The sequence below is a fragment of the Ixodes scapularis genome, unplaced genomic scaffold (genome assembly GCF_016920785.2).
Source record: "Ixodes scapularis isolate PalLabHiFi unplaced genomic scaffold, ASM1692078v2 PGA_scaffold3__209_contigs__length_174095766, whole genome shotgun sequence".
Taxonomy (NCBI): domain Eukaryota; kingdom Metazoa; phylum Arthropoda; class Arachnida; order Ixodida; family Ixodidae; genus Ixodes; species Ixodes scapularis.
In genome coordinates this window covers 40,265,979-40,290,829 of record NW_024609868.1, presented here as the reverse complement: position 1 = coordinate 40,290,829, position 24,851 = coordinate 40,265,979, and the positions used below count along the sequence as shown (strand labels likewise).

Sequence of the window (24,851 nt, the reverse complement as noted above, 5' to 3'; positions counted from 1 at the left end):
TTTCTTGCAACATCTAGAGTGAAAAAAACTGCTGTAGAAAGTTGTGTAACCGCCAGGGCCGTAACCAGGGGGGGGGGTTAGGGGGTTCTGACCCCCCCCCCCCCCCCCCCCGAAATTTTTTTCTGGGTACGGCCCTGGTCGGTGCACTGGCAGCCAGCCGATTTTAATCTCCACCTCTGCGCACGCGCAGTGGCGCCGGTCGGCTACCGGGTATTAAACCGGGACGGTTCTCCGGTTTGCTGTAACTCTCCATTATATGCCACCGATGCACATGATTCATAGGCGAAAATAAGACAATAGACATTTTCAAAATGGCCGCCGTTGTCCCCGAAAACCCCCCCCGAATTTTTTTTCTGGGTACGGCCCTGGTAACGGCGATTTTATTATGAGCGAATCTCGCGCTAACTAGCAATCTGAGGAGGGGTCGTGTTTGGGAGGATGTTATGCAGCCCTTTCAGCCTCTTTGGGCTCTTCTTTCTCCTCCTCCTCCTCCTCCTCCCCCTGGTCTTCAACCTCTTGTTCTGTCTTGATGTAGGCTTCCAGGAATTCGCTGGAGGCTATCGCAAATTTCTCGTCAGTCGGAGGGCACTTCAGCTCCACCTTTGTGATGAACGTCCCTGCAAAATCATGTGCTGCTTTAAGTGGTGACATCACCTTCAAGAGTTGACTTTTAAACCAGTCACTCAATGTTGCTAAAATTTAAAGGGTCTATTCATCTTGTGGCCTAAATGCACTGTATGACGTTTCATCTCCACAGGATGATTTTCCGATAAGCTACGGGGGGACGTATACAGCTATTGATGTAATACTCGTGGCACACGTGCAACTCGAATGCCATTTACAACGAATGACATTCGTGTGATCGACCAATCGGCTTGCGATCTGTCGCGCGTGGTGCGCCCCACGCTTGAAGTGTCGCGCGCTGATTGGCCAATCGTTCAAATGTCATTCGTTGTAAATGGCATTCGAGTTGCCCGTGTGACACGGGTATAAGTCGCCTCACTTGGCAAGGAAATCTATCATATAAAATTGCTACAGAATATTGAGCATTTCTAAGCTTCAGCCTTAGCTAGAACATATGGGGGTGCAACTATCTCTATACCCTGAAGTCTGCGTCTTTTTTTATGCAAAATGTCAATTTGAAAAGCATTCCACATAATGGGGCATCTTCTCCTCATTAAAACCCTACTTTTCGGCAATAAGAGCTTAATTTAAATAGAAAAATAAATATCTAGCCTGATTCCTTATTAAATTTCAGTTCAAAAACGTCCACAGCGAAGAATAAATTCGGTAATTCATTGAAATGATAGGTTTCCCAAAAACAGAAGTTGCTACAACAACATTAGATTTTACTGGTGGTGGTGGCAACTAAAAGGCATCGAAAGCATAGGTGGTGTCTTGTGTTTACATCTGATCTCATGCATGGCTTTGCCGAGTTAGTCCGAGCCTAAAATGCTTTTTTCGGGTATCATTCTTTTTCCGCATGTGGACACTGATTGGGAAACGAGTGAGAAATCGGATATGCTTGCATTACATAAACCAGCGTCAGCAATTATGGGCGGGGCAAGCGTCATCAAAATACAAAGTACACAAACCCACGTGACTTTCTATAAACGAATGTTGGTTTTAGTCAGTTTTCTGTTCAATCAGAGTTGGCTTTTACATTCTTGGCCATGTGCATAGCCTCTCCTACATGCAAGCTGGACTTCTATGGTGTTCTTGCCCGAATAATGTTTACTCTCAAACAAAGATGTTTAATGTACTGAAATTGTGAAGGAATGCTCTTTGCAACGAGAGGATGATCATCATTCTAGGGCGTACCAGTGCAGTTTGAAAATAGGAAACATAGAAATTTCACATTTCCAAAATGTGATTCTACATCGTTGACTAACCGAAAATGTTTTATTTCTTCGTAAATACTTTAGATATTGCAATAAAATGTTTACAGGGGGGTGCACTATTAGTTGTGGAACCACAACACATAAAAATAAGAAAAGTAATTTTTTCCCTAAAAAATTGTAATTTTTTTCCCCCCCTAAAAAATAATAATTTTAAAGTGGTGTCCCCCCTTAAGCACTGGCTCGCTCACAAGGGCGCCAGAGACTGCCAAAACGGGCGAGCTTTTTATCACGGTCAAAAGGCGCCGGGAGATAATGGAGAAATGATAATCGGGGGATACCATCCGAGTGCAAGCAAGAGATGATGTACACTGCTGTCTTGTTAACGTGGACGCCTCCGTTCCCCCTAAAAAGTGTTCATAATGTGAGTTGTCCAAATAAAGAGACGAAAATGCATGCACTTCCCCAGTTCGGCCTTGAAAATGTTGTCTACAGGGAACTCCTGAGAAAAGAAAACCCTGTTTTTCGGCCCGGATAAATAAACTATGCATCGCAGAAAGCTCAAACTCTGTGAGAATGTGAGGCAAGCAGTTGGGATAGAACGTAAAAGTTTGAGATGACGACGTTGTCTGGATTAAAAGATAAATGATAAAAATGAAATTTATCTATGAGCCGCGTCCACCTAAACCTAATATCGTCAAAACAAGGAATGATCGTGGGGTGGGATTTATATCGGTGAAAAACACCTGTCAGTGAGAAAGAGAATATTGTTTTCTTTTTTGCTGGCAAGTTTGTTTCACTGAAATATATGCTACAGGTGTCCACAATGTCATTTCTTTTTTTGACGAAATTAGGCTTAGCTGGTTGTCGGCTCATAAAGGAAGTTTGTTTTTCTCCATTACCTTTTAATTGAAGACACGTCATGTTCGCAACCTTTTGAATACTGTTCCAACCACTAGCGTCACATTCTCACGGAGTTGGAGCATTCTGCGATGCATAGTGTATTTACCCTGGCCGAAAAACACTGTTCTCTTTTCTCGGTAACTCTTTATATAGCAGGGTGGTCCATATTAACAAGACATGACTAACGAAGTTTGGGGATGGGCACTTGCTTAAGCAAATTTATGTGTGCTTGGAAAACAAACGAGGTAGAAGGGTTCTTGCACCAGCGTGGATTCTAGCTTGATATTTTTACGCTAGGCACCCTAATCGGTTGCAGCAGTCTAACAGCCTGGAGCAATATTTTCCCAGTAGTACACCTTGAAATGTGCACATGATGACAAGGCACTAATAGCCTGTCACACGCTAAAAAAAGCAAGACCAGATCCTCCCACAAAGCCCTCAACTCTTTCCACTCGAGCAGAGAAAATGCTGGAGAGGAGGCGAGCAGAGAGGAGAAAACCACCAATCACGGTGAGCAGGCAGCTTTGTGGGAGGGGGCGACTTGCTTTTCTTAACTTACAACAGACTACAGTACCAAAATAGACATACCCAGTTTGAGTTACGTGCAGCGAATGCCGATCACGAATGTTTCCTCGAAAGCGTCGGACCACCCTGACACGGCGTCGCCTAAAATGCGGCCGGTCGTTTAACACTCGGAAGTGTTTAAGCAAAAGGATATGCTCACCTGGGTTGGTGTTTTTCGGTTTGAACCCGTCCACAGTCTCCAGAAGAGTTCTGATATTGTCTGTAAGGTGCTCAGTCGGCATGCTCAGCTGCAAAAAAGTAAAAAAAGAAGGAACCACGAAAGAAATTTTTATGGAAGAAGTCTACAAGCGGTAAAGGCTGGTTCTCATGCTTATGACTGCTTATGACTGAGTGCCTTACAACCCTTTGTGATCTCTTATGTCGGGACAGCACACTAATGTTGTCTGTCAGGTAGCCGTGGAATGCTCGCAATTTTTACACATTTAAAATTTTTTTTCGTGCATCATAATTTTTTTTATTGGACTGAACATTTTTTGACGATGTTACTAATGACAGTTTCTAATAGACAGTATGCACATTTGATCTAGCAGATGCCGCAAAACCTTTGTTTTAGTGAAATGCAGTTCCAGGGCCACCTCATAGTGGTGATCCTCTTGTCATAAGAGATCAACGAGAACTCTGTCGTGAGCAAACGAAAGTGTGTCTCTGTTGCACTAGATAGCCTAGATTTAGACCAGCAAGTGCCCTTTTAATTTAAGGGGGGAAGCCTCCTCCGTGCAGATTGGGTGAATGTGCGCACACATACGTTGCTGCGGGGCGGGGAGCTAGGATAGTGGGCGAAGAGGCAGAGCGTGGCAGCGAAGAGGCAGAGCTTGTGTTCGTTTGACGTATTCGCCGCCTCCTCCTCGCAAATCGTATTGCAAATACGGCCCATTGAGTACTCGACCACGATCAATCAGTCGGGGACACATTCAAATCTAGGCACGCTGGATTGCACTAAAGTCGCCCAATCCTGGGATTGTAGCACCATTACCTTCCCTGCCTGTTAGCATAACACAAACCAATATTAACGTATGGATGACCCAAACCTTGCAAGGTGACTGGTGGAATGGTATGCGTTTCCATGGCAATCGCAATTTTGCTCCTTTCAAAGCTTCGAAAGAGTCTTTCCGAAACAGTCGTGCCAAGATTGTGATGAAGTGTCGGTACTGAAAGCGCCCCTTTGGCACTGTGTATGCAATTGACTTACCAATATTACTTATCTTCACACATCTTTTACAATAATATTTTTCTTCGAGCGTATTATATGACAAAAAACTTTGTTTTTCCACTCTCGGGAAGAAGGAAAACCAGCGAAGCTGTACTAGGGTGGACATTAAGTATTTATAAAAGTAAGAATTAAGGTGTGATTGAGTAATTGGTTATGTGAGAACCGTATTGTCCCCGATTGTCTTTGTTATACCATGTCAACCGCCGAAGGCTCATGAATGGGAGTCGAGGCGCCACTAGTCATTCCTCCACCCCGTTCAACCTCGGTAGGTGCTCCGGCACGGGTGGGTACCTGTAGCCGTTTACGGTTGCGAACCGGGGCACTGCGCCTTTGAACAGGAAATCTCGGCACGTTCTGCACGCCGGTTCTTTGTAGACGTCCGCCGACTCGATACACTGCTGCAGCGCGCACGCGCCCGTTTCCCGATTTTTCTTGTCTGACATTCCGCCGATCAAGGATAAGTCTCCGGCGAACCAGAGTTGATTGCACACGACGCACGTGATGCCAAGCGGGTTCTCCACGAACTCCCTCCGGAACCTCGCCGTCGCACCCGGGAACTGTTCAGCCGGCATGGAGTGCTGTCGTCGCTGGGCCTCGCGCTTGCGCTTGGCCTCCGTAGCCTGCTGGCGCCGATTTACATCGCTGGTTCTGTTCTCGGCGGCGGCTTTCCAGGCGAGCGATGAGATCTTCTTTCGCAAGGGAGTCAAAGCGATGGACACAGTGGAAGTCGAGGCGACAGCGGCTTCACGCCGATTGCGGACCTATTCGTGCTGCCGTGTACGTCGCCGCTTTGCCGCACCCAGTCTTCTTTCCCCGAAAAAGCATGCGCATGCCCCATCCTGAGTCTAAACCGAAACTGATAAGAGCATAGGAAACAGTGCGATAAACAGACGAGGACTAAGAAACATACGTGACGAGCGCTGCGCTCGTCACGTGTTTCTTCTTCGTCCTCGTCTGTTTTTCGCACTGTTTCCTACGATGGATTCCCACCAATGCGCCCAGCTATCCATTCTTCAATGATAGCGGGAAAGGTTGCTGCCATCTACGAGCGATGGCGGCAACCAGACTGGTTGTGTGCTTGCCGCCGTCGCTTATAGGTGGCGGTGGCTGTCCAGAGGTTTCTGGAATTTTATGTCGACAAGATTTTGGTACCGGACACGATCCTGGGGAACCCCCCAGGATCGTGTCCGGCGTTCGACCGCTACCACATGCGGTCGAACGCCGCATGTGGTAGCGGTGCAACGACATAATCTCCTTTTCTTTTCAATAAGCGTATTTACTACTACTACACCATGAGAGATCACAAGAACTTGATCGTAAGCAAATGGAAGTGTGCGAGTCAATTTTAAGGCTTACCCTTCCAACAGGGACTTCCAGGAAGCCGTAGTCGAGCTCATGCGAGTCGCTGTTAGAGACAAATTCGACTCCCTTCAGGTAGCTTTTCACCAGAGCATTCAGGTCGTTGGCCACAGTGCCTGGAGTCAAGCAAAGAGCACCGGTTACTTGCATGTTAGATCATCTTCGGAAATCTTTTGAGTTTGTGAGCTGACATGAAACAGCGTGCTCCCAAAAGTGCCGAAGTCGGAGCTTAGAGTGCCAGTATCGAACAGGAAAATTATCTTGATTGCTTGGGCTCCAATTATTAAAAATAGCAACTACTTGTGAAATGTGGTAGTTTTTTTACAAGAGTGTGATACCGTATAATCGCGTGTAAGGGCCGCACCCCTGTAAGGGCCGCACTCCCGTATTTAGAACAGAGTATTGCAAAAAAAAAAAGAAATTACAGAAATTATTTGCGCGCGTGTCGCACCCCCTTGTTTTTGAGGCGCGCCGACTGTAATGCCATGTTTCTATGAATATATATCGCTGGGTGGCACTAGCCACCGCCCGAGTACGTAGCGGCATCCCTGATATTTGCTCTCCCCTCATCCGTATCACTGTATGGCAAAACGGCTGTCGACCTCGATCGTGGTCGGCCCGGGTCGGCCGCACCGTCGGGATGCATATATGTTGCGGCAAGGCATTGAGAAAAGATAAAGGATATGTCAGGTTCCGTGGCAAGCACAACAAATAGGGATTCAGCGAGCTCAGCTCGCGTGTGCACTCATGTTTCCGAACGCCACTGTACGCTCTGGGGAGGTTTCCTTTTGTTCTTTGATTCGTGTCAAAGCGGCGTGATTTGTCTGCCTTTTCGTGCAATCTGAGAGCTATGGGCAAGTACCACTTCGACAGACATACGGGATTCAAGCCGAAAGTTGCCGCGCATGCTATCAAGTACGGAAAAAAAAAAGAGTGTATTGCGTACCAAGTAAACTAATTAAATCCGACTGGCAATTGAGTCCAGATTCCAGAATGGAGGCTTTTTTCGACCGGTGGAGCCGAGCGCGCTCATGTACGTTCATTTAGGAATGTGGATACAGATTTTTTTTTTTTTTTAATCCGTGTATGGGCCACACCTCGAAAATTTGCCCTCAAATCGGGGAGATAGTGCGGCCCTTACACGAGTTTATACGGTAATCTAATGAGCTACTACAGGGTTCGTACAAACTTCAAAGAAAAATACGAGGGTTTTCAAGGACTTCTAAGGGCCTGTAAAAATATTTTCAAGGACCCCTTCCAATCCCCTATTTAGTAAATTGATAACATAACTTTTTCAAATGCACTGCAACAATTTTTATTGCAGGATACCTAGGAGAGGGTGGATTTGCCAAGAGGTGCTAGTAAAGGGTTCGGTAGATCTACTCCAGCTTTTCATTGATTTCCTGTTTGATGTTTAGAAGGTCTTGCATCTTTGTTTTCGCCGTTTTCCTTAGGCTGTTCAACTTGACAATATAGGTGATGCCACCTGTTGCCTCTGCTTTCTCAGTGTCTGTAGTTACTAGTTGCACATCCCAGGCATCACACACAACTTGAACAACGTACGCCATGTGTAGCATAAAACAGAAGCGGAACAAACAAACCAGGAGTAACTATAGCAAACAGCACGCGAGAGAACAAGGCGAACAACGGGCACGTTTGCCAGATGACAGACGGGCAAGACCGGATCTAGAACCACCGGGACTGCTGCCACTGTGGCCAGGTGTTTAACGGGCATCCACTGAATGTGTCTAAATGTGCCGTATAAGAAAACTTCCTCGTTGATACTTTGGAATTTATGTTAACATACACGCAAAAAAATATTTATATATTATTGCAAACAATTAATTAAATATGGAAGAAAAAAAAAATCTGACTATCATCAACAAATTTGAGGGTTTTCAAGCACCGCTACCAATTCCAGGTACTATGCCACAACAGAGCTTCTGGCGATTTGCTGTCGCCCGGGTTTACGAAGCAAACCAGGAGCAGTCACAATCATGATAAAAGAAAGTAATTAAAACTAGTGTTGAGCAAATATTCTAATGCTAGTTTCGAATAATAGGCTGTTCGATATTAGCTTTGAGGTAAACTGCGATATTCATACTTTTCGGAGTGTTCATTGCGACGGCGTAACCACTTTGAGTGCGCTTCTCACTGAGCATCTGTGCACTGCGGGGAAGCAATACCCGCGGAGCCCGTGAGCACTGCGGGTATTGCTTCCCCGCAGTGCACAGATGTTCCGTGAGAAGCGCACTCAACGGGGCTAACCAGCTGCGACTTTGGAAGGGTCCATTCCAATATTTACAAGTCCCCAGCACAGCGTGCGACCCACTAAGCCCAGCACGCGCCTGTTCGTTGCTTTGGAAAGCAAGCAAATCACGCACCATATGCACAAACACTGAAAAGAGAACCGGCCAGGAGCCCTTTTTTGTCAAGGTCTACGTCAGGGGTTCTCAAACTTTTTGGCCTCACGGAACGCCAGGAAGCTTCAAAAACTGCCACGGAACCCCCCCCCCCCCCATATTTGCCGACCGAGAAGCAACAGATGCACAATTGTAGGCAATTTTGCTTGTGTTGCTTCCCATATATCCCCACCATATCAATCGCAATGTCAGTACAAAGTGAGATGAAGGTGCTTTGCATGATATTGCCACGCAGCCTGCGGCACAAGGGGGGGGGGGGGGGGGGGGGGCAGGGGAGGGGGGTTGCAATTTTGGTGTTCGCGGAACCCATGAGACCAGCTCGTGGAACCCCTGTGTTCCCCGGAACCCAGTTTGAGAACCCCTGGTCTACGTTAAGCAGCGATGTCTTGACAGCCCACATTCATCGTCCATGCTTCTTTCTTTCTTTTTTTGACAAATTTGAAATAGAAAAAAAAAAAAAATTGCATATAGCAAGCAGACAGATAAATTCACTTTTATCTATTTGATTTGGATAGCTGCAACAAATCTGTTGTTTACATGCCACAGTTCATATACCGTAAAATACCGGGCAAGCTCCCACTCAAAATTTAGAGATAATCTTGAAAAAATGGGGGATGGGCTCTTGTCCGGTCATCAATTTAACAGATCAATGTACTGTGCATATTTTCTCAGATCTTACAAATTTGAGTATGGGCGCTTAGTGTGGAATGGGCGGATGCGCAGTATTCTACAGTAGTTATGTTAAAATTAACTAAGGCAGTCGACGTCGCTGTGCTTGCAGTCCGACTTGTAGACCACAGTCATGGTGAACTCTTGTAGTCATCGAGCGAGGCATCCTGACGGTTCCTTGAGCTTCGCAAACCAGCAGAGCGAGAGGTGGTCCATGACTATGTGGAACAGGCTCTTATACAAGTACGGACAAAACTTTATGATTGCCCAGACGACCGCAAGGCATTCTTTCTCAGTCGTGGAGTATTTTTTGTCCGCCTTGGACAGTGTCCCACTTACGTAGGCGATGATTCGCTCAGTGCCTTCTTGCTCTTGAACCAGTATTACTTGCATCCGTGTGAATCTAGGTTTCAGCATCCTGATCAAAATGTCCAAGAACAGGAGGAGTCTGGAGACGTCGCTTCAGCTCGTCGAATGCCTGCTGCTGCTCCTCGGACCATTTAAACTTCTTGGCGTCCTTCGTGAAGTTTGTGAGCAGTGCAGACATCCTTGCAAAATCCCGAACGAAGCGCCCATAGTATGCACATAGTCCAAGGAACCTGTGCACGGCTTTCTCGTCTGTCGGCGCTGAAAATGCTGTGATGGCGTGAGTCTTCTCTGGGTCTGGGCAAACGCCTTTGTTACTAACCACTAACCCAGGAACTCTAGATCGCCGTAGGCGAACTGACACTTTGACAGCTTGAGGGCGTACCTCGGCAAATTCATTCCTGAACTCGCTCATTCACCTTCATTCACATTCACAGCGTGAATTTGAATGGCTCTGAATAAATTCTTGACTTCGAAAAAAATCATGATGTGATGGTGAATGACATCGTGAATTTTAATGAATTCGTGATGTGATGGTGAATGACTTTGTGAATTTAAATGAATTCGTGATGTGATGGTGAATGAATTTGTGAATTTGAATGAATTTGTGATGTGATAGTGAATGAAGTCATGAAGTGATGGTGAATGACTTCGTGAATTTGAATGAATTCGTGATGTGATGGTGAATTAAGTCGTGATATGATGGTGAATGACTGAATTTGAATGAATTCGTGATGCGATGTTGAATGAAGTTGTGATGTGATGGTGAATGACTTTGTGAATTTGAATGAATTCATGATGTGATGTTGAATGAAGATGTGATGGTGAATGACTTCGTGAATTTGAATGAACTCATGTTGTGTTGTGATTGTGAAGGACTTCGTGAAGTGAATAGAATTCATTGTGATGTGAATGACTCAATGAATTTGTGACGTGATGGTGAATGGCTCGTGAACACAATGAATTTGTGATGGGCGTGGCTCGTGAACTTGATAAGTTTGTGATGGGAAGTAATACTGTGAACTTAATTCTCGATGTGATATGATTATGATTATGATTATGATTTCAGAATAGGCGGAAAACATGCTACTCAGGTGCTTGCTTGCTTGCTGGTTGTTTTCATCCTTCACCGCAAACCACAGGAACCCATTTGACTTTAGCGGTTTGGGCACCAGTCTCACTGTGTAACCGTGCGCGCCTCAGCGCGGTGGCCCTTTGTCGAGCACTTTCGTAGTAACAGCTGTTTATGAGGGAGGTGCGGTGGCAGTGGCAATGAGGGGGAGGGGGAGAGGGGGTAGTCGTTTTCTTTGACACTTGACATTTAATTTTGCCGTTCTTCCGAGCGGTTCCTTGTGAATCAATTGAGCTCCTTGCCAACTTTGTTTTTCCGTGTCTCGGGGCATATGGTCCGGAATCCCTGAAGGCCCTCGCTGTGCCGTTTCGCTCGCGAGTCGTGCGTGGCGCAGCCGCGGTGTCTGCGGCCACTAGTAGCAGCAGGCGCCGCTTCGTCTGTGCGGCGCAGCCATATAGCGTTTCAAAAGAGGCGAAGCCGAAGCCGACGTCACGAGCAGGCGCACCTAATCCGGCGCCGAGACCATATCGCTTGACCTGCTGGTTCCACGCAGCGGCGCACGGCGCACATTTACGTGACACGATCGGAGCTCAGCATTCGCTTGGTTGGCGCTCTATCAATGTGGTTTGTGTTTCGCGCACTCGAAATACCCCACTTCCCCGGCAGAGTCAGGTCCTGGTAGGCCATAGTCTTGGTTTCAAGTGGCTGACACAAAAAGGCGCCACAGTCCTATTCTGCAAGAACTGCAAATTCGTGAAGGGCTACCAGCAGTGAAGTTGAATTTAGTCAGAATGAACCTGAATGACTTCGTGAATTATGCGGAATTCATGATGTGATGGTGAATTCCGGTGAATTCGTGTTGACCGTGATGGTGAATAACTTCGTGTAGTGATGGTGAATTCGAATGAATTCATGATGTGATGGTGAATTCGGATGAATTCGTGATGTTATGGTGAATTCGGACGACTTCGTGAAGTGATGGTGAATTCGGATGAATTCGTGAAGTGATGGTGAATTCGGATGAATTCGTGAAGTGATGGTGAATTCGGATGAATTCATATTGTGATGGTGAATTCCGATGAATTCACGATGGTGAATTCCGATGAATTCGTGGTGATGGTGAATGACTCCGTGAATTCGGAGGCGGCGGTGATGTGATAGGGATGAATTCTTGGCATGGTTGAACACCGTGATGTGAAGGGGATGAATTCTCGGCGGAGTTTGAAAGGTGTGTTGTGAAGGGGATGAAGTTTTGGTGCCGTTGAACGCCGAGATGTGAAGGGCTGTGACTTTGGGAGGTCGGAGTACCTTGTGACGTGAATGTGAATGACTTCGGAGACGCGATTTTGTTTGTGATGTGATGGTGAATGAAGGGGTTCTAAAATGCCGACCTATGCTTGAGGGTAAGTCCGGCAGTCTGTATGGCTTGGAGGACAGCTCGGAGTAGTCACAGGTGCTCGTCAAAGTCACCGGAAAATACGACGTCGTCGAGGTAGACGAGACAGCTCTGCCACTATAGTCCTGCAAGTACCGTGTCCATGACACGCTGGAAAGTTGCTGGTGCCAAGCATAGGCCAAAGGGCATCACTTTGAACTCGTACAGACCATCCGGCGTGACGAAAGCTGTCTTCTCTTGGTCCTGTTCGTCGACTTTGATCAACCAGTAGCCGCTCTTCAGGTCCACCGATGAAAAGCATCGAGAGTGGCACAGTTGGTCTAACATGCCGTTGATGCAGGGGAGTGGATAGACGCCTTTCTTCATTACCGCATTCAGCTGCCGGTAGTCCATGCAGAACCTAAGCGCTCCATCCTTTTTCTTAACCAGTACGACTGGAGAGGCCCACGGACTGCTTGAAGGCTGGATTATGTCGTCGTTCAGCATCCCTTGAACTTGCTCCTGGATGACCTCCCTTTCTTTTACGGAGATTCGGTATGGCGATTGATGGAGAGGAAGCATTTGTCATTCGTGACAATATGTAGCACCGTTTCACATAAGTATGTCTCGGTGCTATTATGCTTTAGTTTTTTTTCTGCATAACATTTACTCCCAAGCTCCAGTTAAATGTGATTGTGACTGTAGGCACATAATAATTGTCTACTTTGCCACTGGGATGTAACTGGTAAACTGAATGTGCGTCGTTACACGAAGAAACCCACACCTTGCAAAATGGCACCAGACACACAAGCATTTTCGTAGCGGCCATTCCACTAAGAAGATGAGGCAGTAACTACTTGACTAAATAAAGTGTATAGTAAACTTCACACTTGATAGTCACATTGATCCTGCATGCTATTTTTCAGAGTGGGTCTATTTCAGTTGTCATTCCAGTGAAAGTAGACACATTGCAAGGAGGGTCTGCCATCCGTGTCCATCCCTGCTACCTCCAGGCGGACAGCCGGGTCATATGTAGCATTTATAGGGAAACTGAAGCGGTTCCATATTTGAGAAAAAACACTTAAATCATCTCCATAGCACCATCTATTTTCTTTTTCTTCTTCATTTGGCCTCCAGGATCTCGAATATCGAGCTTCACTACACAATTTGGTGCATGCAGACTGCGGAAATTAATTTCCAAAGGCCCGCTGAACCCCTTCCTTGTTGAGGCGCGACGTCATAGTAGGAGTTTTTTGTAACCTCTGCTGTCACGCATCTTCAGCGCCTATCAAATCTAAGCACGCACACTCTTGCCATTTTCAAAATGGTCAGAAAGAAACGTCACGACTGATGCACGTGCGGAGATATATACCTGACAAGCTTGTAATGGCACGCGCTGTTCACACGAGCGACACACGTTTGGTAGCCCAAACATTTTAGTATGACATCACGTCTGGTCGGAGGTTTTTCGTGTTTTCTCGCATTTAGTTACATCTCTAGGGAAAACAAATGTGATATTCAGATTCACAGGATAAAAATGTGCCAGAATTCACCTTTAAATTGTTTTTTTCAAGAAGTGTTTCAGCTTCCCTTTAATGTTTAGATTAAATATCTGAAAGGATGAGGGAACTGTCTGATATGCTGCTGTTGTTTCACTTCCTTGTTGTACCTCCCTTCTCTTCTTTGTAGCAATATATGACTGATTCAAGTAATATCTGGGTACAGTTACCTTTAACCTAAACCAGGGCTTCATTCTTCTACGCCATTTTTAGTGGAGTTATCTCACCCTGTGGCACAGCCATTCATAATAAACTTGAATGACTTTGGTCGTGGTAACTGAATCCGTAGAGTCGCTCTTGACCAACGTCAGTGTGTTCAGAAAGGCGCGCAGTACCCACCGTTGGCCGCCGAGGGCAGCTTGGTTTTTAGAAGTCCTCGCAACTGAGGAAGATCAGCCATGATGTCCACATGAGCGAGGACATGGTCAAAGCGCTTGGTGTCCAGTTCCCCGGTCAGAATCTGAAACATGTGAGTTCCGGTATTGCCAGAGACGCCTGCTAAGAAAAGCATTCTGTATCACATTATATTTACCCATGTACAGTAGTCTGCACAAATTTTACTGACAGGCCGGCATATATACTTTTATAAGAGTAGAACTGAGAAAGGAGGAGGAGACAATTACGGAAACAATTTACTAGAAATAACAGCCCACGAATGACTTGGCTACTGACACTATTGGCATTCTTCTTTAGTAATAATTAAGTAGCTTTGGAACTTACTCTCTTGATGACGCTAGAGCCTCCAGCCACTTCTGCTCCTGCCTCAAGAGCTTCGGTGGCTAGGTCAGTGTTCTGAAACATGGGCATGCCGTGAGCATATTAAGTATATTTTCAACTTAAAACATGCCTAAAAGGTAAGTCAGTGTTTACCTTGCAAAGCGCTAGAATCCTTTTCTGCCTCTTAGTAAATTCAAACCCATGGTTGAATAGGACAGTGCCAGCAAAGTTGTCCCTGTACCTGTTCTGCAAAGAAAGAACAGTGCCAACACTGTGGGTTGTGTGGTCACAAGCTTCTGTAATTCAAGACTTCAAGTGCTCCAACAAGCTGAAATGCACATCAAAATGACAGGTGCTCTAACAAGCTGAAATGCACATCTGACATTGGCAATAGCTCTCGGGCATCAAAACATGTGACCCGATAGGCTGCAAGAAAGATGGCTCACCCATTTAGTCCGAACAGAATTATATCTGTGAACAGGCTTCCTTGCTCAGTTGGGAATATTTAGGTTCCACACAGAAAGCCTTGCAAGCCTTATCCTTTCTAGTTTGTTTTGAAATTCCAACATGCTAAAAATGTTGCTCTTTGCGAACTACCATCGAACCTATATGATATGTATTAATAGTGAGAACTCGAGACTCGTCAACAATGACGGCCATCGGTAGGGGTGTTACCACATACAGATATCAAGAAAGTGAGCTACGATTCATCCAAAGCAGGATTTCCATCCCAAGGCGACTGCGAGAGAGCATTACGACTCACCTTTTTCTTGGTGCTCAAGTCAAGCTCTACAAAGGCGTAGAGGAAAGCGTCTGCATCGTCAAGCACGGTGGGGTGGTGAGACTCCCTGTGCATCTCGATCGCATCCACGGCGGCATAGACGGGGGGCACGAAGGACTCCAAAAAGTAGACGTCGTCCACGGGTGGATTCTTGTCGAGGTGGTCAAAGTTGTCTCTTCGGGGCTTCAATAAGCTGTCCCTGAGCAAGTGTGGAAACATGGTCGTTATTTTGTAAGGGTAAGCAAGGGGTCATAGACTGTGAAAATTATGAAGGCAACAGTGGGTCAACTTCTGAGGAGACAGGTTAAGAATTCAGTAGATGCTCCCTCCGCCTGCAGCACGAGCTTTCTGCTATTCATAACACTTCATCGCACGCGTGGCCAAAGCTCGTATGAAAGGACGAGCGTGTGCTGGATGCAGAGCTTCTACTGCGTTCCTAGCCTGTTGCTAACTAAAATTGTTTTCGCAGCACAAATAGTTTGTTGCATGGAGAAACAAAACAATCAACTATAGACACACAGCTGTACTATTAACGAAAACACAATCAGTGTGCAGGTGAGCTGGGAGGGGAGGCAAATATTTTACAATGGTAGAAAAAGAAGCAGGGACAGACACGTCTCTAACTCGGCTAGTGATTTTATTCACCCACCCTTCTTATATACAGATCCACTACACCACAGGACTGCAGAACATTGCTTCTTTAAGGCCAGTGCACAAAACCCACACTCACCACATCACAAAAAGGACAACCAAAACAACAGAACACATCAGAATTAATTGGGGGGCTAGTTGGTTAAACACCTAGACTGTGGTTTTAAAAAGTGCAAAGGACTAAGAAGAGAAGGAGGGGACAGGACAGAGTGCTCTGTCCTGTCCCCTCCTTCAGGTGGGGACAAGACAAGGTTTCATTTAACCAAGAGGGTGGTTAAATGAAACCATTAGCTGAGTCAGAGACGTCTGTCCCCGTTTCCTTTTTCTTTACTGTAAAATTTTTTCCTCCTCATGCCCCAGTTTTGGGTTAGAGTCACCATGACAGCTGTATTCTCGTTTTAGAGCGCAGCTCTTAGGCGCCCGCTTCCAGCTTGAGCGGCGTCGCCGTCGGCGTAATTGCGCGGTGCATTATGGGTAAATTGGGCGCTAAATCTAGCGGAAAAATTTCCCCGCTAGATCCAGCGGAAAAATTTTCCCGCTAGATCCAGCGGAAAAATTTTCCCGCTAAATGTAGCAGAAAAATTTCCCCACTAAATATAGCGGAAAAAATTTCCTCGCTAAATCTAGCGGAAAAATTTCTCTGGAAGGTCACATGACCCCCCTCCCCGAGGTCATGTGGGGGGGTGACATAACCTGGAGGGGGTCATGCAAACCCCCCCCCCCCCCCCCCCCTTCCAGAACACGTGATCCTCAGTACCCTTCCCTCCTCCTCCTCAAGAGCTGCGCTCTAATTCGGCGTTAGAGGGAGTTGTAAACGGCTTTCACTTTTTATTAATCTGAAAAGAGATAGCTTGATTCACAGTGCTGCCGACAAATCATTTGCATAAACACCGTGGTGCCACCACATTAAAAAAAAAAAAATTAGCAGTGTCTATACATGAAATTTGGCACTCTGCTGCACAGATGGTATTCATGTGAAGGGGCCAGCATGCAAAAGACCAGTTGCCAAGGCCAATGCCATTTCGTGAAACACTATTTCAAGAGCACATTACATGGCACCAACTTACTTCGATGTCCGTTTCATCCAATGAAGCTTCTCCTTCTCCTTCGGCTTCTCGAGTTTCCTCTGCCTGTTCCGTTTCTGCGCTGCCAGAATGAGTTTCTGGTGCTTCTGCGAGGCGTAGCATCGCACCTGCAAATAAGCAGATAAATTTAATGACCAGCTGCACTTTGCTACCTTCAAAGAAACCATAAAACAATTTTGAGTTTGACTTGTACATGGCATAATAAAAACAAACAATATGACCAACACAAGGGGCAAGGCGATTTCCACAAAGACATTTCGAAAATGGCTGTGGTTAGGGTTCCATCCAGATGGGGTGGTAGTCACCACTAGAGTTCTGTCCAAAGGGAAAGTTAGCAAACCATGTAGAGTTAAGTCCAGACAAATCGATAGTCACAACTAGATAGAGTTCTGTCCAGACGAAACTCCGCTAAAGTACGGTCCAGACAGAACAGAAACCTGCCATTGAAGCCCCATCTATAGTCGGTGGGAGGTCAAGAATGAAGTGGAAGCCCCTCCCACCTCTTCCCACTTCAGCGGAGCGAACGGTGGAGAGGAGGTCGCCTCCTCACCAGCATTCGCACTACTAAGGTGGAAAGGGGTAGGAGGAGCTTCCACTTCCTTCTTGACCTGTCACCGACTATAGCATATACAAGGGTTGATCCCTGTGCTTCACTCGACCCCTTTTTGGAGTAAAAACTGGAAGTGCTACTCTTATTTTAATGTGAAAGCATTAACTGTCCCAAGGAGCGAGCAGACATCATCAGCTTTGAAACCGCGCCAAACGGCACCTTAAATCCTTTCTTCAAGTGAAGCCAGCTCCCAGCTATGAAACCACACGAAAGGTCTAGCCAAACGGCACCTAGTTTCCCCGATCCCAAAAGAGCGGAGTAAAGCTGATGGATTTCGGCTTCAGTCCTACTGGCTGGCACGCTTCGACGAGGCTCCCACTGGCCGCTGCGCGTCAGTTTCAACGACCGCCACCTCATGGCGCTGCATGTCCATCAGCGCGCTGATAACACAAAACGTTTAAGGTCAGAGCAGCGAGGAGAGGGTGCGCACTGCCGTCGACGCAAATACACTGCCAATGAAATAAGAGAGCGGAAGAATGACGTACACGCTTTCGCATTCACAACTCATAAGAAGTGCTTAGGTGTACATTGAGCCTTGTTTTAACATAGTCTTCTTGAAGTCAAATGTACTTGTCCCAGCAATCCTATAACATTTTTATTGCATCCTGGAAAGAAGTACGTCCACCCTCAGCAAACCACGCATCTCCGGCTTCTGTCACTTCATTACCCATTAAAATATCTTCCCGTGTTTCTTCCACTTTTTGAAGAGTGCAGTCACTGGAAGCCAGATCCACTGAATACGGTGGATATTCCAGTATTTCTAAAGCTTTCTTTAGTAATGGCATCCATTGCGATGCAAGCCCAGAGACTGGGAGCATTGTCATAATAAAGGAGCACGGCCTGTCTCAACTTTTTATGCTGTTTGTCCTCAATTGCAGACCACAATTTTGTAATTAGATCCGCACATTAAAGGGATACTTCAACGAAATTTGAAATATTCCCGTCATGTTCAAAAATAGGTTGAATATGATCCACAATATCCGTAAATGACAATCGCACGTTTGTATTTTGATCCTGGTGGCTGTATTTTTCGTTATAAACGGCCCACTTTGGCAAGCGCTCGGAGAAGGCCCAGCTTAGAGCATGTGACATCCAACCCAATCGTAACGTAGGTCGTCTCAAGACGAGCAAAGCTACGGCGAGGCTGACGTCGAGAGGATGGCCTAGTCGTTCCAGCCACCGAAGCAGCTGCTTTTGTACGAATTTTGAGTGACGGGCTAATCTTCTATAATCTTCTAGGGGGACAATAGCGACTTCTGCGACACACAAAAGGGAATCTCGGGGAAGAGGGGAGTTCCTCCTTGCCCCCTTCTCTCGTGGCCGGAGACGAGACAACCTCCGTCACTAGCTGTCGAAGTTCCTAGACGAGCATTACAAACGAGGCGGTAGCGACATCCACCAGGTGCTCTTTGCTAATCGTTTAATTCATTTTAAAATTTCTTTTCGAAACTTTTTTAACAAAATATTGGTATGTTCCGTGTGATACTGCTCTTTTGAACACATATAGACCAAAAAATGAGCGCCGAAATTTCGTTGTAGTATCCCTTTAAGAGCTTGTTATACACCCTTTCCGAAATTCAGTCTGGCCACTTTGATCACTATCATCATCATCTGAAAAATGGCATATGTGCCATTTTCAGATGATGATGGCGGTCTTCTGTTTACCCATGAAGGAACAAGTTGAGGATACTCCTTAACTGAGGATTCGAGGCCTATGCATTTGAGACGTTAGCATGTTGCAAAGCAGGAAATTAATGCAAGAGCTGCATAAGCGTTCGTTTCTATAACTTGGGCCCAGTCAATCAGTTAGTAGCACCGAATCAACTTCAAAGCCCCTTGATGTATAGAACTTTATCAAGGTGTCTATCTGGGTTGGCACTTTGTTCTGACTGGTTTTATCTTTGTGACAATCGACACTGAAAGTGATGATTGAGAAAGAATTGTACAGTGAAAAGCACATTCTCGTTTGCCGTTGACTTGCAAAAGTGACGGTGCCTGATAAAATACTGCAAGCTATGGGTTTATTCCCACCATTAGTACGGCAAAAGATAAACCGCCATTTCAGCCACCAGATGGCACTGAATTTTGGAGAGGTCCACCTAGTAAATAATCCACGCAGAAAAAAAACAAAAAACCTTTTTGGCATACTTGACAGAGTAAGATACCGAGCCGCGTCCACGCCAGTATTTTATGCGCAGCGAACGTTCAGTTCGTCGTGTTGGTTGCACACCGCAGAAGTTGTAATTTGAAGAAAAAAAAAAAAAAAAAAGCAAGTAGAAATAACCGTTAGTACCCAGCAATGCCGACACTTGCAAGCTATACCCTGTGGTGTCCTCAGGGACGCAGCAGAGAAAAAGGACAGGACCAGTTGAGTCAACGTTCAAGATCTGACTGTGTATTCATCAACAAGACAAAAATAAAGTACAGATCATATGGTGGTGATGATGATTTGTACAGTCGCCGCGGGAGTTAATAGCTCCACGCGAGTGCGCGTTTTCTTCTGAGGAGCGCTTGACCGGTGGCTTGCGATAGAACTAGAGATGACGTTAGGGCGAGTCCATGCGGAGTGGACGGGGGAAGCCGTCTCAATTTAAGGGAACCGTTGTTATCATCCGCCTGCCGCTTGCGGTGAGCGTAGTTGGAATGAAAAGGGGAGATGATTCTGCAGAAGTCGTGCGTGCCATCCCATGTGTGCTTTTCGATCTTGACTTCTGCAGAATCATCTCCCTTTTTCATTCGAATTACGCTCACCCGCAGGCAGACGGATGATAACAACGGTTCCCTTGAGTTGAGATGGCTTCCCTCGTCCACTCCGCATGGACTCGCCCTAGCCTCATCTCTAGTTCTATCGCAAGCCACCAGTCAAGCGCCCCTCGAAAATAAATGCGCGCTCGCAAGGAGCTATTAACTCCTGCGGCGACTGTACATATGTTGCTAACACAACCCAGCCTCACAAACCAGAACACAACATTACCTTCCCCTAAGAAAAAATCAACACTATTTCAGTAATACCAAGCGAGACAAAGTATCAGTGTCTGATGTGTGCCTTTCATTCCTTCCCATGCTATGTGACATAATCCCGAGCCAGCTTGGTGGTTTAAGTGATTGTGTTAAGGGCTGCCGCACGTTAGTGTCCGGTTACGGCATTTGCTGGGAAGCTGGGAAAAGCATGGAGATAGACTCCTCCCATCCAGCCGGTGTCCTCTGCTCTGCCACAGCAAGTTCAGGCGGCTGCTCGTCTGGCCACGATCTCTAGCCGGATGGAACTGACTGCGGTTCCATCGGTGCCCCTAAATTCAACGGAAACCATTCTGGGCAACCTGGTTCTTTTTCTTTTTCCGCTTGAGGGTGAGAACTAATTTCGAAACGTTCCACGTACGCCCGTCTTCCAGCACAAACGTGCCTGGCCCTTTTCTTTTTAGGATCTTTAACAGTGTCGTATACCGAAGGTCTGCTTTCCTGCCACCAGGCGGCTTGCACACTCTGACGAAGTCGCCTAGCTTGAACTTGGCAGCTTTTGCACCACGTTTTTCGTCAGTGTAGGCCTTGCTTTTGCTTTGCCGGTCCTCGACTCTCTTCCGAAGAGACTTCATCTCGGCCTCTGGTCGTTGAAAGAAGTCCTTGGATGGCAGTCTTATTACATCTAACCTTGTTCTTGGCTGCCGACCATGCAGTAGAATGGCAAGGGAGATTCCGGTCGTGCCGTGTGGGGTACATCTGTAAACGATCTGTAAACGCCCAGATAGACGGTAACTGCAGACTGCAGAGGGTGATTCTTGGGGATAGCAAGCTGGATGAATCCCTCAATCAATCCATTCGCTTGCAGATAGTATACTGAAGACAGGCAGTGCCAGATTCCCCTTTCTTGAAGAAAATCCTCGAACTCCTTGGATTTAAATTGCATCCCATTATTTGTTACAATCTCCTCAAGGTACCCTTCCCTACTGAACACCGAGCGCAGAAACTCAATGACCGTTTGGGAGGTCACATGGCTTGTAAAAGAGCTCAGGCCATTTCAAGTGATAGTGTATCAGTGTAATTACAAACTTTTTGTCTGGTGGGGCTCGAGCCAGTGGTCCGACAATATCCATGGCCAACTTCTGCCATGGACGATCCAGTTGAGCAACCGGCTGCAGCGCAGCGGGCACAGGCTTTGCAGACTTGTCTGCTTCCTGGCAGATGTGGCAGCTTCTGACTTTTAACTCCAGTTGACGGTCCATGTGAAGCCACCAAAACCGGTCCCTGAGCCTTTGCTTTGTCCGCACAATACCAGGGTGGGCTTCATGTATAGCGTACCATCAACGGCATCACAGCTTCAGGTATGAACACCTTCTCCTCCCACAGCACCAGCTTGTCAACCACCGACAGTGCTTCCTGAATGTGGTAAAATGGAATCGGTTGGTGTCCAGCGACTTCTTTGAGGACCATCCCTCGTAGACGAAACGCACAACGTCCCGCAGAGTAGCATCTGCTGCGGTTGCTTCTTGCAGCTGTTCTTTGGTTACACATGATGTAACAATGGAGACTATCTCCTCTTCTTTCTCTTGACCTGTAAGACTTTCCACTGGTAACCGTGATAAGGCATCGGCCACGCAATTGTTCGTAACTGGCTGCACTGACGTACGTCGCTGAACTTGGTGCACAAAGTTTTTAGCAAGTCCGAGGTCTTTGGAAAAAAAATTGTCCAAACTCCTCCTCTAGACTCAATGGTAGCAACGTAGTGGGCGGTAAAGTAACAGCCTGACAACAGCCGAGCGTTTCTCCTTCAATGTTGATACGAAGGTTACGAATTGCGTCAAGTCCCAATAACGAAATTTCTGTCTTGGTCACGTAGAACAGGACGCAGGCGTCCCTGTTTCTGTAGGTTACCTCGGCCAGAGAACATCAGATGCTTGGGATTTCCTCTTTTGTGTAGTTTTGCAACACGACTGACGTCGCATTCAGGGGATACCTTTCAGCGAAGTTTTTGCGGTAGTCTGTTTCACTTAACAGGAAAACTGTGGCCCCTGTGTCCACGAGAAAGCAAATGGGCACGTTGCCGATGAGCACCTCCATAGATATTTCCAGTGCACGTCTGTAGTCGTCGCCGATGTGCAGAATGGTGACAACGTTAGCTTCCGCCGACTTCGGATCCTTGACGGCTTGAACACTGGACATCTCGCTCCACTTGCAGACTACTTCAAAGTGGCCAATCTTCTTGCATTGGCGACAACACTTGTTCTTCGCCAGGCATTTGTCGTAGTTTGCCTTGTGAGCTTGTGACACGCAGCGGTAGCAACGTCCTTTTTCCAAAGTAGATCTCTCAGTTTTCTTCGGTGCCATGCGCTGCACAGAAGCGTCGCCATAAAACTCGTGGATCTCCCGTTGCATTTGTTCAATATGCCTGCCAATATCAATCGCTCTCTGGAGTGTGGGGGTATAGCCTTCGTAGAGCAGGCGTTCTCGGATCTTACGAGAGGTAGTGACTTCGAGGAGCTGGTCTCGAATGACGTTGTAGACGCCGTTACCGTAGTCGCAAGAAGAAGCAAGTTCCCGCAGACTGGCTGCGTAGGCCTCGAACGCCTCATTAGGCGCCTGACATCTTTGTCGGAACCGGTGACGGTCTACGAGCACATTCATAGTCATGGCAAAATGAGCGTACAGCACCATCATTGCAGATTGGAACGCATCTTCAGCTGATGGCGCTCCCTCCGACTAGCCGTCCTTCGATGCTTTGTTGCTACCCTACCCTACCCCTACCCCCCCCCCCCCCCCCCCCCCCCCCCGAGAGGCTTCTCGGTAGAATGTGACTGACCGGTCCGTGCCCCAACGATGCTGTAGAACATGCGCTGTCCTTCAACGCCCAGGGCATTAAGCAGAATCGCTTTCTGACTATTCGGCTGCAATTCATTGCCGCCGACAGCTTCCAGAAAATTCAGAAACACCCGCTTCCACCGAATTGCAGGCTGTCCCGGCGTAGGCAGGACCGGGTGCGGCGATACAGCAGAGGAAAATGCCATGGCTGCTAGTAGTAGAGCCGTAATAGGCTCAGCATATCGTCGTCAAAAATGTGGTGTCCTCAGGGACACGGCAGAGAAAAAGGACAGGACCAGTCCAGTCAACGTTCCAAATCCGACAGTATATTCACCAACAAAGACAAAAATGAAGTACAGATCATATGATGGTGATTTGTAGATATGTTGCTAACACAACCCAGCTACAAAAACCAGACCACAACGGTTCCCCTAGTTTGGATGCAAAGGAATAATACTTTCTTACCATTTTTTAGACGACCTGAGACTGAGTGGAAGAAACACGACGACGTCTCAAATTTTGAGACGTCGTCGTGTTTCTTCCACCCAGTCTCAGGTGGTCTAAAAACACGGTAAAACCTAGACCAGCTCGCCTGCGCCCTAACTGCTTTTTCAATAGTTTCCTGTGGGCCTTCGGGACGGAACCAACGGGACTCTACAGGGCTTGCTGTCGTTCTGTCTGGATGAAACTCTGCTGGGTCTGCTATCGTTTCGTCTGGACCGAACCCTACTGCACCTGCTGTCTTTTACTATCTGGACGGAACTCTGCTGGGCCTGCCATCGTTCCGTCCGGACGAAACTATACTGCACCTGATATCGCTTCGTCTGGACGGAACTCCAGGCACTCCGTTCGGAAATAACACATCACTATTTTTGTTTCCTTTTCTCCATCGGAAAGCTTAGCTCAGTGCGCGCTAAAAGCATTGGCAAGCCAGGCGCGCGGTTGTGATGGGCACTAAAGGCTAGACTCCACTCCATGGGGCGAATATGCTGCGAAAAATCGACGAATTCTGCCCCGCCGGCTTTTGCTTTGCGCGTGGCACCAGCACAGTGGGTGCTAAGTAGAGCGCGAAACGAGCGTGCCGTCGGGCGAAGTTATTAGTTGCATTATACGCTCCATGGAGTTCTTGAGTACACGAGCCGGCAAGATACACTGTTTGTGGACTATATAAGGAGGAGGACTGAATAAACCTGGTAGCTGAGTTTGAGACGTCGTCCTGTCCCGTTCTGTTTCTTCGACTTTTATGTTTTTTCTACCCCAGTCTCAGGTATATTCAACATGGTTAACATCCACCAGCTCGCCTGCACCCTTACTATTGTATCTAAGATACACTTAACAGCTTGATCTAGCTACGAGTTCAGAAGGCTACGCTGTTCGATTCTGTCCCGTATTTTCTATGAGTTAGCGCGTGAAGGACAGAATAAACGTGTGTCTGATACATCACAAACATAAAAAATTATGCCGAGAAAAACAACAAAAAAACTCATCTCTTTAAATTGAAGATATGTAAAACGCACAGCACTACCTGGGCAATTTCCCTCTGAAGAGACGTCACGCAGGCCGCTTGCGCAGGGACCACGTTTTGCAAACACGCGCCTGAAAAGGATATTTGGTCAAACAAAGTTTAAATGAGATAAGAGCAGAGAATTCTTACTTCGAACGTGTTTGCAAAGCCGAACACATGAGCGAGATAACGCCATGAGTGTCGCCATGTTGCATGGATAGGAACGCGCAAAATGACAGTCGTCTGTATCGCTGTTGGAGTATTTATATCGGTAATAAATAAATATGTTTGTACGTTTAAGCAATAATTTAAATTGGTAATATTATTTTAAGTTTAAGGCAAGTTTATTCA

At 46.7% G+C, this 24,851-nt stretch overlaps 1 protein-coding gene across 2 annotated transcripts; it reads right to left on the bottom strand.

Annotated features, from left to right (window-relative positions):
- Positions 1-368: 368 nt before the first annotated feature.
- On the bottom strand, positions 369-24,729 carry LOC8024454. 2 transcript variants are annotated; one of them, XM_029981681.4, is made up of 10 exons: positions 24,651-24,729; positions 24,522-24,592; positions 16,576-16,700; positions 14,840-15,056; positions 14,230-14,322; positions 14,080-14,151; positions 13,699-13,819; positions 5,893-6,011; positions 3,466-3,553; positions 369-617 (listed from the first exon to the last, which is right to left on the bottom strand). In XM_029981681.4, exons 1-10 carry the CDS (start codon positions 24,706-24,708, stop codon positions 442-444), a joined length of 1,140 nt encoding a protein of 379 aa, XP_029837541.2. In that variant the 5' UTR covers positions 24,709-24,729; the 3' UTR covers positions 369-441. The 2 variants fall into 2 exon arrangements, with proteins under 2 accessions (XP_029837541.2, XP_029837540.2); XM_029981680.3 differs by having other exon boundaries at positions 16,576-16,706; positions 24,651-24,722.
- Between the last annotated feature and the right edge of the window lie 122 nt (positions 24,730-24,851).